Source organism: Psittacula echo, assembly GCF_963264785.1.
Source record: "Psittacula echo genome assembly, chromosome: Z".
Taxonomy (NCBI): Eukaryota; Metazoa; Chordata; class Aves; order Psittaciformes; family Psittacidae; genus Psittacula; species Psittacula echo.
Genome location: NC_137742.1, coordinates 94,298,820 through 94,316,199, shown reverse-complemented (window position 1 = coordinate 94,316,199; position 17,380 = coordinate 94,298,820). Strand labels below are relative to the sequence as shown.

The 17,380-nt window shown below is 38.4% G+C and overlaps 1 protein-coding gene across 1 annotated transcript in view; it reads left to right on the top strand.

Moving 5' to 3' along the window:
• Positions 1-17,380, top strand: part of PEPD (peptidase D) — a gene marked incomplete at both ends in the record, with an annotated part of 171,098 nt that overhangs the window by 27,741 nt on the left and 125,977 nt on the right. The window contains 3 exons of the mRNA XM_080638384.1: positions 9,270-9,333; positions 11,335-11,382; positions 12,956-13,017. Coding sequence (XP_080494510.1) covers positions 9,270-9,333; positions 11,335-11,382; positions 12,956-13,017 — 174 coding nt within the window. The remainder of the gene's footprint in view (positions 1-9,269; positions 9,334-11,334; positions 11,383-12,955; positions 13,018-17,380) is intronic.

Below are 17,380 nucleotides of genomic sequence, written 5' to 3'. Positions count from 1 at the left end.
CAAATTTCAGTTGATTTTGGAGAGGGACAGTCTTGAGAGAGATTTTTATCAAATGTCTTACTGTTATTCAGATAGTACATCGGTTACTTCACCCTTCATCCAGTCCTTTTGAAACTGTACAATAAAGCTGGTTGCTTTTGATTGACTAGATTTACTTGTCTAGTGATTCGTGCTGCTTATTTTCCATGATTCGAGTTCTCTGTAGTACAGTGATTTGCGTCTCCCATTCATTTATTATCTAATTTCTCTATGGATAAAAATTACTTTTACAGAATAATTAGTGTCTGGGTTGGTCTTGCCACTTTACACATGGTTGGTTTTCTCTAAACAGTGCTGCTTGAATGCTCCGACTTCTCAAATGATCAGTCATTTGTGTTAGTTTAGTTATTGTCTCTGTATTCTAACTGTGCATCAGCTCTGCTGCTCTAGGATGAATGTGTATTGTTTCTATGAGTTTTACTTCAGTAATTATTTTTATAAATCTTTGCTTTCCAGCTGCTTAGGTTTCCTTGTATTTCTTGTTGAGAACGTTCTAAACGATAATAGTAATTTATACCAGTCCATTGATTTGCAGTCTCTGCCAGCATATACCTTTAACTGGATGCATAAGTTGGTGATTTGCTAAGTGTGAAAGTGCTTCTGTTTCCTCTCCTTTTTGATTTGGGTGTACTGAGACATGGAACCAGCACTAAGTAAATCTGCTTGACAGTGCTGCGTTAGAGGTTTTTTAACATCTTGATGTGGCTTCAAACCACAGCATGAGAAAGTTTAAGTCTTGCCTGCACGTCTGATTCCTGTGGTATGACAGGGAATGGTGATAACCCCCACCAGGCATTTCTTATTTTATACTTTGTTTAATGTGCTGGCAGGGACATCAAGTTCAGTGCTATAAACTCCCAATAACATTTTGATTTACCAGAGAATCCAAATTTTCTTTTGATCAGGTGTGCCACATGCTTTTCGTCCAAGGACTCAGCTGCTGTTGGTAGGAAGGTAGGCTGCAGCAAAAGAAATGCCCACAGGGATTTTCCAGCAGTGCTCTGACAAGGTTCTGCACCTCCACTCTGCCTTCTGCTGTGCAGCTGCCCGGCTTGAGTGCAGAGCTCTCAGCTTCTTGTCAGCCTGGATCTGAGAAGGCACTTCAGTGAGAAAACTCCCAAGTGAAATACCTACAGTGGTGCCTCTCTCCTTGCACTTCTGGAATTCCATGTTTTCAGCTCTTGATGTTAACCATTTTCTTTAGGTTTTTTATTCCCTGCGGCCTGTGCTGTGTCTGTCTGCTCGGGAAGGACTCTGTGGGTGTTTTTTCTGTTGAGAAACATACAAAGAGGGAAAAACAACTCCAGTTGTTTCGTTAAAGTAGGATAGGGAAAAGTACAATCAATATTAATGCTTCTTGAAAGCTAAATGTGAGTGAAAACTGGGCAGATTGCGTTTTACTTGCTGTGCACCCCTTTGCCTGTGTACCTGCTGGAGCTCTGGGTGTCAGTGTGGTCTCAACCCAAGTACTGGGGCATGCCAGATGCTTCTTGTGTTACAGAGCAAAGTGCCATGGTGGATCCAGCACTGTTTGCATGGGTAGGTTATGCCTTTTCTTTCTGCCTAATGTGTTGTTGTGGCAAGTTAATTTCTTTATTGTTTAGTTTTCTTTACAAGTTGTAAGACGTGACTATTATCATCCCCTTCCTAAAGCTGTACAGGTCATCTTAATGCTGCTGTAAACAACAGTATAGCTTTCTTTGATGCTATTACCAATTAATATGGAAGGTGTGGTGCGTGCTGCACACATTCCAGAGCTTGCTGTGGTACTTTTATGTGTGGGACATAAAATATTGCTTGTTTTCCCCCAGTATAAGCATTTTTTCAAAGTAAAAGCAGAACATCTGCTATTGACAGATTCAGTATGTAACTTTTTCAGTTAGGAAGCATGAATTGAGACCAGTGTTTGAGTGTTATATAGTGACCTAGAAATTATACTTACCCTTTTAATCGTTGTAATTCATCTTGTGCCCTTTTTTTGGGAAGAGAGCTTTCTAATGAGCATTTGTCAGCAGTCTTACACTACAAGAAATCTTTCAGGGATTTCAGTGTATAAACATTTCCTTTGTTAACAGTTTTTTTTCTGTAGTTTTACAGAGTCCTTCTCTCCAAGGAAAAGTGTTATTTGCAAAGAGAAATAAAGCAAAGGTTACCAATAGCAAGTGTTCTGTGATTTTGGGTAGCTCTTGGTAGTATCTCTTAAATGTCTAATTGAGGCACTGCCTCTTGAGGTAGAATTTATAGAAAGCCTAAAGAACTTTTCATCTTTTGGGAATGCCTGTGGTGGAAATAGCTGAGCAGGAGCAGTGAGACTGTATATTTGAAGTAGTTGAAATGGTAGTTCAGAGCTTGGCTTTTATTAGGAAGAACCATGAGAGTCTCCTCAGTACATTATTTCTGATTTCATAAGTCCAGTAGTCTGTATGTTGTTCATAGTTATTCTGCTTCTGTATAGCCTGTGTATAGTAGTGTATATATATATAGACTGGGAAGTCTGGTATCATATACCCAGCATCCTGTGTCCAGCATCATGCATGTGGACTCTGCTGTTCCACCCTCTGCTAAATATAGCTTCAGTTACGGCCCTGGTTACCTTTTCAAGTCATACCACCTTGAGTCTTAAACTTCAGTTCAGTTTCTTTTCAGTTCTGTTATTTTCTCAAAATCCGTCTTGCTCTGGACTGATAAAAGGAGCAGGGAGTCTGAATTTCTGTGTATGCAGGTATTTCTGTCCTTCAAAGGATAAACCAGGAATCTATGCAAATGTGGAAAGAGGGTGGTGTTAAGGTAGTCAAAACATTGCTGGAGGCTGCCTGTGAGACCATTAGAATTGTTTTGTTTTAACTCTAGCTTGATTCCTTTTAATCTTCTTATTGAGATAGTGAAATTCCTTTTGGGTATATAGGGGATTGCATTTTTTTTTTTGGACAAAGTCAGGAACATCTGCGAGTATCTCGTAAAGCCTCCTGTGTTGTTCTTCCTACCAGTTCTTGACACCTTCTTGTTTGGTTAATGCTTTGCCATCTGTTAACTTGATATTGTAATGAGGAGGGAGTTTATTGGTGAATCTCTGACACCGTTAAAGCACAGCTTTAGTATCCCCTTTTCCTCCTTCAGCAATGTGTGCTTTGCTGGTGTATTTCTGTTCTTCTGCTTTAATTTTTGCCAAGGTTCTTATTCTTTGTATGCAGTCTTACTGAAACTTTTACTCTGCTTTAAGCAAGTCCTGAGAAATGACTTGTTAACTGTGTAGAACTTCAATTGCTGAAGACTATGTTTGTTCAATTTAATCCTTGTACGTGTGTTTCCCCTCATATAAGTGAGGATAAATGTGATGTAATTCATGCAGCGATTTGCTGGCAGGAAATACGGGCATGCTGCCGTGCCAAGTTCAGGCACTATGTGCGTGCAGGCTAATGTAGGCATTTACTTTGCTTAGTAGAGACTGCTTGCTCAAGACAAAGTGAATTTGCCATAAAGTGGTGTTTTATGTCTGTTCGTCTGAATGTGAAAGGGTGGAATGAAGGAAGCAATACTGCTACATCCATGAAAGCAAGAAGTTTCAATGTGTAGTTTGCTAGGTTTTGGTGTTCTGTCTTGCTGCACGAAGAATCTTCCTCTTCTGATTTTGTGCTATGAGTTTGGACAGTTTCTCATGCACTTTAGGCAATAATACTGTTAGGACCTTTCAAGAGAGCACTGTACCCTGAACATTATTGTGTAGAAACCTTTTGCTTTAGATTTTGTCATTGTTTGTGTCTTTGATGTTTGCCTATTTGTTCCAACTTTGTTAATTCTTGCCTTTAATTACTGCTTCTAAGAACATCACTTTCTGGTAACTGTCAGGAGCTGTGGATCTGAAAGATAAGTAAGTAGTCGACAAGACTTGTGCATCTGTATTTTAGTTGCAGGATATACTTTTTAGTATGGCATGTCTTGCTTTGTGTCAGTACTTGCTGTCTTCCTCCCTGACATCCAAGTAAGAGATCATCAAAATGGTTGTTGACTTTCATTTAGAGGTTCCTACTAATACTTTAAAAAAGTACGTTAATGCTGTTGTTTTTTGACTAAGGTCAGATTCAGTGCTTAGGAATTGGAGGTGATTCTCATTATTTGTCCCTAATGTCTATTCACTGATTGCGTTTGTGATCAGAGTGCCTGTTTTAGTATCTGTGCTGTGTTACTAACTTAGTATTTCCTTTTGCTGGGGAATGGTTACCTCACATCGGAGCTTATGTTAGGATACACCAATTGCTTTCTTTTATATGTTTTGAAATTAGTCCTAACTAGAATTTTCAAATTTTTGTAATGAACATACCATTAAGGATATTTTCTTCCAACATGAATAGTTTTAAATTCTAGGCTATGCAGTAAAATAAGTAATCTTGAATGACAAACTCCAACTGAAGTGCTGAAGAAAAGCTAAGTTGGACTACTTCAGGAAAACTGAATTTCATTTTAAAGCTCATCTACTGTAAAAGCTAAAAACTGAATATCTGTCCTAGAAGCATTAAGAAATGCAAGTACAAAGTGACTGGTAGGAATAAGTTGTTACATATATTAAAGATTGCCTGGAAGAACGTTTAGATGGAACTGAAAACATACCTGTGAATGTATATCAGCAATTAGGTTGCAAATATATTAGCAGTTGGTGTTTCTTTCAGAAATAACTATCAACTCTTATAAATTCTGTTCACAGTTTTTCTTTGGCACTTGTGATTTAGATCCATCTCATTTGTACCTCTCTTCTGAATGCAGTTCTGAAAACTAGAACACTCTTTTATTGTGTTGGTATTATGAGGCTATTGCTCCAGAGTCCTTTAGAATACAAAGAAATGTTGCTTAATGGAATTCTTACGGTAATGTCAAATTTGTACAAATCTCTTAAGGTTTGCTGGTAGGAATTCTTGTGCAATGTAATGAACAACAGGTTTAAAATGGTTTTAGACAACGAGACCAAGTTTTTATTGGGTTTCAAGTGGAAACACAGCATGGTTAATAAAATATTGGAAAGAAACTGAGATTGTCCAACTATGTAAAAGCTTAAAAATAGGGGTTTTTTGTGTACTTACAGGTAGGCTATCAGAGCTGTTCATCTTACTGATGGATAAACAGAGGAGTCAGTATTAGATTCATGTTAGAAGGATTGACCCTTAAGTGGAGCCAGTCGTAATACTGTGGTCTGTCAAAATTGTCACTGATGTGATGAGGTTATGTTTTGGTGAAGCATCTTGTTTTTTAAAAATGCCATTTAAAAAACATTTAAAAATGCCAGTTAAACCAAATGGAAGATTTCAGAATAAACTTGAAAGATTTCAGTAAGCTGATCGACTGACTGGGATTCCTGGTTACTAGTTTTTAATACTACACTCCCTTATTCTTTTGCTGGTGGTTTTCCTGTTTGATTGATATGTAAGAGAAATGAGGTACAGCTAACTTGGTGTCTTATTTTACTGTCTTAATGTTTCATACTGTATTTTTGTAGTAAAAGTACTGCTGCAGCTCCTCCTCCTTTTTTTCCCATTGCTATCTCAGTAGAATTTTGTTTATAATAAAGTTGTCACTTGCTGTGATTGAAAGCTGGATCTTCAATATTTGGTGCTTTAATAAAACCTTAGCTGTTAAAATGAGACAGCACATCAGAATTCAGATCTTCTCTTTAAAATGTAGCTTCACATCTTTGCACTGTCTTCAGTGTTTCCCAGTTGCTATGAAGATCTTGAGAGTAAGAAACGAAGTAGGTGAACTAGATCGCTTAAAAGAAAATGGAAGAGGAAAGAGTTATGTAGGAAGCATCAGCAGAATGTTAACAGCTTTAATGTTTAACCCAAAATAACTCAAGCTTTTTCAGTGGACTGGAAATTGTGATGTGTTCTAAGTGGTGAACTAGGGACACTCTCTTGTTTAAGGGATCCTTTGGTTCAAAAAATGAGGACTGTATTGTAAATAAATAGAAGTTCTGGACTCTCCTGTCTTCTTTCTAAAGGCCATAAACTACGAGGTGCCAGGTTTTTGCCTAGCCTCTTGAGCATATATACTTGGGCATGATGCTGTTGACATTTCTAACAAACCTTTGATATTTGCTTGACTGGAATATAAAATTATAGGGGAAGGATATTGAGCTTTTTAGGACAGCAGTGAATTATTCTCTTTAGGTTTTTGGTAATATATATTGCCAGGGAATCTAAAGTTTTTGCACATTCGCCCCAAAACTTGCAAAAATGATGTCATTGTTTTGTTCACATCTGTTTACAAAAGGATTTTTTGGGTTTTTTTGATAGGTAAGGAGAGACATGATGCAGTAATATCTGGGATCATATCTTCCACTTGGGTAATCCTTCTAATTAATTTATGACTTGCACTGGGGTTTTTTGTGTATAGTCTCTGCAGTGATTAATCAGAATTTTGAAACTGGCAACCCATAGCAGCATTACAAAAGACAAAGCCAAAATTACAAAAAATTGTAACCAATTAACTTATCCTACCTGCCTGAGAGTCATTTGTAGGGAGAAGCACTCCTTATCTCTGTGAAGTATCAGATGTACTTGAAATTAGTATAACTGAATATAATTTTCATGATGCCAGTGAGTGTGAAAGGTGCCATTCTTGTGGCAGTGATGGTCAGTGCTTAAACCTCAGCCTGTTCTACATTTAAATTACGTAAAAATGAATACTGAGCCCCGTATCTGCTAAGGAACTCTGCTCTGGTACTTTTTTTACAGTACTTATGGTGTTGGCACATAATAACCTCTCATAGATCCCTGCTAAACTGAGTTAAAAAAAAATTAAGAGACTGGAGAGAACATGGAAAAGTGTCAATGAGAATCATCTTTTCTCCTGTTTCTCCCTGAGCTGCTGTTTTGCCTCTACATTACTTTTCGGTCTGTGCAGCACAGAATTTTTCCAATCTAGCGTAGGCTTCTATGTGCATTTTTTCTGTTTACCTATATTGTTCTGCAATAGAGTAGGTCTGTGCAGAAATCTTCCCAGTGGGAGGGGTATCTTCAGCGCTGCAGCATCGTGGCTCCTGTGGGATGGGTAGGGGATGGTAGTTTGTTGGAAGTGTATGTGAACCGATTTTACTGTCTAGTCAGAGGTGCAAAGTGCCTGAAGAAGCGAGGCAGAGCTCTCAGTGCTTCAGAGAGGAGCTGAGAAGTCTCGTGCTCTACTTCATACTAAAAGTCTTGCTGACTTCTGAACAAGTTAGGAAGAACAAGACCAGCAAGGAGGTGTACGTCTGGAAAATGTGATGGCTTGTCACTAGGTCTAGCAGAGTCAAAAGTACCTGGAAGATGACCTAGTTTAACAACAGAGAGAGGATGGATGATTCTGGGAAACTGCTATTTTCTTTCTCTCAAAGTAGAGAAAAAATCCGCAGCCTTGAAAGGATGATGAGTTACTTTTGTTCCTCAAAAGAGTGATTGTATACATAAGAGATGTTGGAGGGATTGCAGCCAGAGTGGAATCAATAATGGATTAATATTAAACCCTAACCAAAGAATTAAATCATCAACAGTGTGCTGTAGACCACACAATGATAGGAAGCAACTAACCAAAACAAAACAAAAAGTTGAAAAATAGCTTGTGAAAAAACAAAAGTTTTCTTATTGGCCTTTTGGAAAATGAGAACTACTCCTACTTCAATTGCATTAAATGAAGTGAATAAAATCCAGCACATTTTTGTGCATACTTCTAAGAAATATTTACAAGAAGCAGTTCCTCAATTCAAACAATGAAGTTAATTGTAAATGGTGTTTTGGAGGTATTGCTCTAAAGAGCATATGTTACCATAAATTACTCTTGCCCATAAATTAGCTGGTTTTACAGTGGGGATTCTTCTGATACCAGATGAATTAGCTGAAACTGTAAAAGAGAACAAAAATGGAAAGTGCTAAATCTGTTCGTAATGTTTCTGGAATATTGAAGTACTTCAATGTATGAGGAATGAAGGAGAGGAAACGATGCCTGTAGGAGAAACAGATTATGCAAAAGTTGGACATAAGGGACCTATAAAATACAAGGTATAGAAAGATAAGAGGATATAGTGATATTTTTTTAATTATATGTGAAATCAGCCAGGGAGAGAAGATAAATGATAATTGCTTTGAAATCTCCAACACTGATGGGAAGAGTCCAAAAAGGAGTGTTGCAAAAGGGAACATACTATGAGGTATTCTTATGTTACTTCTGAGTAGTAGTTTCACAGATAAATAAATTCTAAAAAAAATAATCTGTGATTTACTGCTTGAGAACACCGTAAGTGCTTTCATGTTGTTGTTCATGCCTCAGCCCAGTGCTGTTTAGAATATGAGGGAATGTAAAATAAAAAATAGGTGCACAAGATTGAAAAAATAATGTAAAATCAGAGCTCTGGCCACCAGGTGCTGCAGGCAGCAATGGCATGGGTCTTTGTTGTGGAGCCTCCTAAAGATGCTGAGCTTGTTGTCTCATCACTTCTGCTTCTCCTCACTGCAAGAGTTAGAAATTTTCTTTGCTCTCCAGCTTAGTTTATTCTTTCTCCAGTTGGTCTTGGGTTCTTGTAGTTTAAAAAGCTGAAGGTTTGGTCCTGCACACACGTCTTTTACTCTCCTGGTGTGACTCAGGAAGCAAAATGCAGGGGATCATCCAAACTCCAGCTCTTCCAGCCACATTTTTCTTCTGTTTTCATTACTCTGTGGAATGATGTAAGCTGAGTGATTTTTAAAATTTTTTTCTTTTGAGATTACAATTTCACATTTATGTTGAACGTGCTTGTTTCAGTTGCGGGGGGGGCGGGGGGCTAGGGATAGTAACCGGAGAAAATCAGGTACAAAATTAGTGTTTCATTCATTCTTTGAATATAACACCACTCTTTTACTATCCCGTATCCTTCCAGCATCTAGTGAGTTGGAAAGTTGTATATAAATAGCAAAAATCTTTAACAAAACTGGCTTGTGTAGAGTGAATGGGGAAAAAAAAAACCCTTTAATTCCAGAGGAGACCATGAAATCTAAGTACCCATGGACTGGATTAAAGCACACTGATTTTTGTAGCTGTGGCAACTTCCTGTGTAATCTCCTATTTTGAGAAATAGGGTCAAGGATAAGATTATTAAAACATTCCTCATATCTGATTCTGTTGTGATAGTAGAGGATATTATTGCTTTGTCTGTGGCCTTATTAAATGTAACAGTTAAACTACAACAAACAGTAAAGCTAATCCCAAACATTTCCTTTTGTTGTTTTCCAAAGGATTCATCCCCCTGGATTCTTCAAGAAAAAATACGCTGTGGATGAAGTCCGCTATGTGAATGAGGTGAGTTGTCTGTGTGTCTGAATATTTTTCTGTGAATAGAAAATCAGTACGTGGTAATGATGTTGCTTAATTTTAGTCCTCTGCTTACTGGATATCTCCTGACTTGGTAGGACTTCACCCCTCTGAGTTACTGGAAATGGTCCTTCATTCTAGTAAAGCACTTGTCACTTATTATTTTTCCTTTTCTTTAAAGACTGCCGTTTTGAGCTGAACACTAAAGTCTTAATCAAAAAATGGTTTCACAGACATGTTTTTTGCATTGTGAGACCTGTCAGTCTGCAAATTTACCCAACAGAAACATGTTGCTAAATACATTTTTTGCAATGCCTTGGAGATTTGACAAGTTTGCTATCAGCGACATTGCATGTCCTAGCTCTCTGACTTGGGATCTGACATTTATTTTACGACTCCAAAGAGCTGTGAAGAAAGGCTGTCTGCTTTACTTTTAGTTTATGTTGAATCATTCTAATATTTGAATAATTGAATATGTTCCTATTTTTAAATACAAGTGTGACTTGCTCAGGTAGGTTTCTCATTTCATTTCTGAGCAGATGTTTATATACTTACACACCTGTCCAGTTGTCTTTTCTTTGGTAGGAAAGCACAGCAGGGTGAGGACAGTTTTCCTGCAAGCTCTGTGGGTTATTTTTGTTGAGAACAGCTTGAAAAGGAGGACTCTGATACTTCTGTCCCTGCAGAGCACTGACTCTGACACACTAGACCAAAAATTCTGCTCTCGTCAGCTGCCAGGATGTTTCATTTCATTTTCATAATGAGTCCAGCTATGAAGTGAAGTTTGATCCTGTATTTCAGTAGCCTGGGGTGAAGGAAGCTGTGGAGACGTTGCTTTTTGACGTGTATGTCATGTAGAACGCAGGCGCTCCTATGCTTATCTGTCAGACCCTGAAAATTGCAAGTGGAAAATACATGGTTTACTTTTAAAAATCACTTTTATTTTGGGTCACCTTAGTTGTCTTGGATTACTTTCTGTCAACTTAACGCCTATACTGCAGTTCTGTTATCTACTTGCTTACTGCTTAAAAACCTCTATGGGGACCAGTAAGCTGTCCCAGCATAAAGGCTGCTTTCCACCTGAATTGCATGTATTGAATTCAGAAGCTGTTCAGCTTCCTATAACTTTTGCCCGGTTTGCCAAGGAGTTTGGTTTCCACTGTTAGGACACTGGGAGCATTATTTACAGGATAGTTTTATGTCAACAAATGACCAACTTGTGTAAGTGTGTAATCCTGGTACTTCATGGGGAGGAAAAGAAAAAACTGGAATTAGCATTTTTGAACCTCACTGCCATATGTTTTCTTTTGTTAACATTATTAGTATGCTATTAAGCTGTTTTAAAATTCCACAGAATTTAAATGCACCATAGAATGATGTAATCTGTTCATTGCCTCAAGAAATGTGTAATTTGGTGCTCACCTTTCTGTAGCTGCTCTGAGAGCCTACTTCTCTACAAGCCCAGTGATCTTGTTCTTAGTTTGTAAATGTTTGAAAGATACTGAAGGAGCCTGATATAAGTATTAGTAAAAGATGGCCAGTGAAAGTAACGATAAATACTCATTACTAAGTATTTAGCACATTGTAGCATAATAATATTAATGCGTGTGTGTTTTATATGTAGTACTACATTGAAGATATAGTACCTTGTTGTTCTTTACTATTTCTGTGTGATATTACACCTTTTTAGCTCATATTTCCTCTGTCGTCCAAATGATGACAGTAGATGTGATTTTAAGTTCTAGTTAGTATTTATGTTTTGGAAGGACACCATCAATTTAGGCACTGCATTTCTGTCTAAATGTTTTGTGATCTACTGACTTGTTGCATGTCACAGGTAATACTTCAATATCTGAAAGATACCAGAGGAGTGTTTTTGTCTTTGTAGCTTGTTTACTTTGTATACAGCACATGCTTATGAAAGTGTTATCAGTGTGATTCTGAGGAAGAAAAAAAGAAAATTAATAACAATATAAAATTTCTTTTTAGATATCCAGTGTTTTGGCTTTGAAGAACCCTTCTGTGCTTCTTACTTTGGTGAGTCATATTCTGAATAATAACTATTAATGTTTTTCAATGAGGAGATCAGTTTATTCAGCATTTCTTTGAACTGTTATTCAAAGTGTTTTCCTCCCCATCTTTGCCAAATTTGAGGCCACCTCAAAGTCATCTAGACTTCTGGCTCCTCCATGATCTCAAGATTTGTAACCTCGGGCCTTCCAGTCTATATTCTTGCTGCCAAAAGCTTTACTTGTTTTCTGGTAAAACATGACAAGCCTATCTATCATCGCCTATGCTCTCTTCCAGCCTGTGTACAATGCCTGTGTACAATTCCAACCTGTACAAACTCCTTTTATGTTTTACGCTGTTCTGGTCATGTCATGAGCATGTTAGGACCTTTCTGTGGGATTCCCATAAGGATTCAGGATATACTTTTCCTGCATAAAGTTGATAAGAACAACTGCTGGAAGGAAGGAGTAATACCAAATGCCTGCCAAGTATTTTGAGTGATGCTTGCTTATTTCTCTGGTAGGAGGACGAATGAGTGGATTTAAAGCCTGCAAGTTGCTTCTTCCCCATCACCTCTCTCCCAGCTGTTTTCCTTGACAGATGTTCTGTAAACTGTATGAAATAATTTGCCGACTGAGCTTTCCCTTGCAGCAAATGCAGAGGCAGCTGCTGGATTTACCAATGACCAGACAAAAAGTCCCTCCTTAAAGCAGTCACATAGCATGAGATCTGATTTCTTTATCCATTAAGAGCAGAGGCCCTAAGAAGTTTTCAGTCTTTCTTCCACTTACATTTGCGTACATACACATATAAAAAATGACCCTATCATTTTCGTTTGTGTTATTCAAGAGAAATGAGTGGGAAAGGGAATATTTGATCACCTTGTACTTCCTCGTGCATTTTTGCACATCGAGTTCTTTAGTAGCTGTCTCTTCATGAGCATCCTGTTGTGTGAAGAATTTTAACCTGATTTTTGGCTGAGAGGAAGGAACTGTGATTCTTCCAAATTCCTCCCACTGAAAAAGTGTACAGAGAAGGGAAGAGCTCTTCTCTTTTTTCTGCCTGAATGGACACTTGGTCCTCTTCTCCTGTGGTCTTGTTCCAGATACGGAGCTGTAATGCTGTTCCACAGGGTTTCCCAGGCACTGTGTTCGTCTGCTGTGTAGCAGCCAAAGTACTCCTGCTTATGCTACTTGCTTGAATGGAAAGCTGTAGGGGGACGGCATGCAAATTTAAATAATAAGCATTGTCAAGGCAGGGCGTAATAATTTATTTTAAAATGTAATTACTTTAGAAAAAAATTTGTCCATTTGTTACTCTCTTGCCCTTTGTTACTATATAGGTCTCCTAACTCCCTCTCAAGACAAAAGGGAATTAGAAATCAAAGAGTAGAAATCAAAAAGTAGAAATGCAGCACATCCTAACTTAAGTTCTGTGTTGGTATCCTATGAAAGTCTGAGGTTTCAATTACAGTCATTAAAGTAAACTTACATGTAAGTTTTCCTAAAGAATCAGTGCAGTCAGGTTCTCCCCATGATGTATGTTTTAAATGCTTGTGTTCAGCTCAGAATCATAGTCCTTTTCATCTTTTCCCTCCCAGCATGGTGTTAATACTGATAGTGGAAATGTCACCAAAGAAGCTTCTTTTGAAGGAATCAGCCAGTAAGTTACAAGGCTTTTTTATCCATTAATTGTTGCACGGTTACGTTAATTCATTTTATACTTCATGTTAAATGATATTTTGCCTAGTGACAGGATGTTGAATGGCAGATGAAATATATTAATACTTCTTTGGGAATAAAATGTTTGACAGGTTTCTAATGACTTGAAATACAGTGGATTTTGGCTTGGTTTTGTGGTTTTTTTTTTTTCTTAAATGTTTTTTATATCTGACTTCATCCAGTGTTTCTCTTCATTTGTTTTTGCTTTAAGTATCTAAAACCAAAAAAGACCCATCCCTTTGCCTCTATTTCCACAACTGGGATTATAATATTTGGGTTTCAGATTTCAGGAAAATTAGTCTTTAAGAGTAGCTTCCCTCTCTTACTGACTTCTTTGTATGTTATTGAGGTAGATATTAGTGATTCTGGTAAGCACAATCTTCTGAAAAGATGTCGCATTACAGGTGGAAAATTAAGATCACTTTTCTGCCTAGATGTGATCCTTTAGTGTCCCTTGATATTGTCTTTATACGAAGTTTGGCTGCTAGTGGAGTAAAAATGTTTTTCTGCTTGCAGTGTTTTGAAAAGGCAGTAAATAACAGTGCATCACAGCCTGCTCTGGGATGTGAAGATGATGGCCTCAATTTTGAATGAAATACAACTATCTATTCTAAGATCCCCAAATGAGATAATTTTCCATTTTTTGCTCAAGTGTATGGCAAAAAGAAGCACTCCCCCATTAAAAAGCCTGTTAAAAACCCTCACTTACTCTAAGATGTTGAGTAGGTGGTCCTTTTTTTTAATGATACTTGATTTCCAGTCACCCTGCTGCATTTTTCTCCATTTGCCTCTGTTGAGAGCATATTAATTCTGCAGTGAAGATTGTAATGCACAGTATTTGATGCTAGTCTGGGCACTGGTTTGTATAGTCCAAGAGCGTGCTTTCTGCTGGAATCATCTTTTCTCCCTGTCACGTGAACTGAAAGCTGGACTCTGATTCCATAATTACTTTGTTCTCCCCTACTGTTCTCTACAACCTAAATGGAAACTTAATGAGTCTGTCAGCGATACTGGGGACCAAGGTTTCAGATTTTTAGGCGTCTTTTGCTGCTCAGTGAGTTAAATATAAACTATTCCAGAATAAAGCAAGCAGTTTTAAATGAACATTTGGTCTCCTTTCACCTGTTACAGCAGTATGATGTTCTGTTGCTTTGACCAAGTATGTACTCATTTATCTTACACTCTCCAGGTACAGGTGAACTCCAAAGACTGTGTGGAGCAATACCACCGGTTTTATCTGAAACATCTCCACATGAAATATAAACAGTTATAATCTCCAGCACTAATTCTTTATGGGAATGATGTACAAAGATCTGTTTGAAGTACCAAAAAGCCCCCTTTTCACCCGAATTTCACTAAATACTAGAGTTTAATTAGTAACACATTCTATTATAAGTCAACATTAAGTTAGGAAGCCACTCCATTTAGCACTTGATCTGAGATTTTAATAGCATGTCTGCTGCTACTCTTAAAGAGATTAATGATATTTTATTGTGGGTTCACAGTTTGTGGTAAACATGCTGTCGCTGTGCTCCAGGAGAAGGGTTTCTCCAGTCTTTACAGGCGATTTCCAGCTGTTTAGTAGTTTAGTTAGTCTCTTTTGAGACCTGGGTTAATGCTTATCCCTCTCCACCCCTCGGCACCAAGTTGTTCATCTTGCTGCCTTTGACAGATCTGGTTGGTGTGTTCCCTTCCCGCGCTGGCGGTGTGGAAGAGCAGGCATTGATTTTGTTGTTGAATGTGCTGAAGATCCAATCCCCCCTTCTGACAGATACCATGCTCTTAAACCACTTGTCACTCCAGCCTTCCTGTGATCTCCCTGACTCCTGTTTCTGTCTTCTCCGCGGATGTCATGTCTGGTGAAAGCGTGCTTGGCCTGCATGCCAGTGGCAGCATGCGGAGAGTGAACGCCGCTCACTGAGGGCATGAAGAAGGGGGAGAGCTCCCTTTAAACTCTGCTCTCCTCAGAATTTTGTAACTGCATATATAAACCAGTTCATTTTATATGTTTTCGATGCAGATTCAAATCAATTTCAGCATTCCTGCTTTCCTGCTTCTCTACCTCTTCCATGTCAAATATTTCCTTTATATTTCATAGAATCACATAATGGTTTGGGTTGGAAGGGGCCTTAAAGCCAGTTCCACCCCCCACCTTCCACTAGGCCAAGTTGTTCAAAGCCCCATCCAGCCTGGCCTGTTTCTGTGTATTTTGGATGTACTTGTTTCTTCTGAGAGGACTAAACCCATGGAGTTTGTATCAAGCAATGGACTCCTTGAGACTGCGCTCTGTCCCATCTGTCTGTGCCTGTGAGTTGTCAGCTCTCTCTGTCCTCTGCCCTGGCTATGGTGCTGTATCTTATTCCTGGATTTTTTGTTTGCTTCCATTTTCTGGCTACCTGGCCAAGATGCATTTCCTTGCTACGGCCCTTTTGTGTTTCTCCTGCTCCCATTTGTCTTTTTTCTCCTGGACTGACTTGCCCTGGTGTGTTTTTCTGTTTGCCGTGGTGTGTTCTTCTGTTTGGGTTTTTTTGTTTGTGATGGATAATAAGAGAAATAATGCATCATTTCTGGAAAAAGCTGGATCTTGCTCCCTTTGCAGGCTGTTCATCTGCTCCTGTCACAAGTTGCCTTTTTCTTCCTCTAATGATATTGCTTTCTTGCCTTACTTTTTGAACCTTTTGAACTTCTTCTGGAACATAATTACCTAAACTATTTGATTAATTTTTCCACTGTAATAAGTAGCCATTTGAGACAAAATGACTACTGTGGTAATGGGTTATTTCTTTGATCATCCTGAAGATCAACCCTGAGTTATTTTTGCGCTGGTAGCAGCGATCAAACTTGATTTTATGCTGATTATAGAGCCCATAATGGTGAAATTCATCATATTTTCCATCAGTTTATGTATAGTTCTTTCATATAGAGTCCCAGACTGTTTTGGGTTGAAAGAGACCTTAAAGCTCATCCAGTTCCAAAGCCCTGCCATGGTCAAGGACACCTTCCAGTAAACCAAGTTGCTCCAAGCCCCATCCAACCTGACCCTGAACACTGCCAGGGATGGGGCAGCCACAGCTTCTCTGGGCAACCTGTGCCAGCTCCTCAGCACCCTCACTGGGAAGAACTTATCCCTAATGTTTAATCTAAATCTACCCTCTGTCAGCAAAGTATCTTGTACTGAAAAAAGCTTGTATGTTGCTGCAGTCTGTAAAAATGGAGAATGGTCGTGCTTGGGAAGTTGTCCTGCTCAGCAGTGGGTAGTCCCGTTGTCCCAGGGAGGGAGCAGCCTGCGACAGGGACTTCAGACAGGAGAGCTGGACCATTGCTAATGCTGTTCCTGGTAGCTCCCCTCAGGTCAGCTTTGTTTGCAGCTGTTACAAATCCCACAGAAGTGACTTGCTGCCATTTGCTTCAGGTGGCTTAAAGTGTAGAAGGCAGATTTCTAAAGTAGTGCCAATGCATGTTTTCTAGACAAGTACTTCTGTTTGCTAATAAAGGCTAGTTCTGTGGGTGGTGGGTTTTTGATTCTTCTAATTCATGGACCCATTTTTCAGACTGGAAAATGAGCAGGAATTTTCAAAATCCAGTCATGTGCCAGTTATGTAGCACTTATAAATGTGCCATATACTTTAAAGCACTGTTGAATAAGTCTTTGCTTGCTGTGTTTTTTGATTTTGTTCTGGTTTTGTTTGTTTGTTTTTCATCCTGAGAATCAATTGATGGAAATGATGGATAGTGTAAGCAATTGTACCTAAATGTTTGCAATTTTTCAGTGAATTCCTTTCCCTCAGAATTGTACTTCTTGAATGTGACAGTGAAAACCATCTGAAAGGCCTCTTCCCTATTGTGTAGTGAGGTCCATTGTTAGGAGAAAGACTCTCATGTTGAGAAGAGTAGAAAATTCAAATATTGTGTATGAGTATGTTTTAGAATTTTCTCACCATATACACACAAAGTATATTTATTAAACTGACAAAATAGGGTCTCTTTGTACACTTTTATTATACAGAAGGTGTAGATTTGTAACTTCTTTTTTAAACTAAAGAAATTGTCTTGCAGCTAAAAGGGCAACTGAGTATGAAATCAATTTGGACATGCTTTTCAGTGTAGCATTTCTTAGTTCTGTGCTGATTAAATGGGAGCATTAATACGTTACAGGTTGCAGCTGTAATAAAATGTCAATTTGTTTTCTTCCCCAAGACCACATGTCTCATCATCTAAGTGTTGTCTATTTGCACATTGCAGAAAAATGTAGAATTGGATTGCTCTATATGATCCCCTTAACCCTAGGGCAGTACATGTTTTTT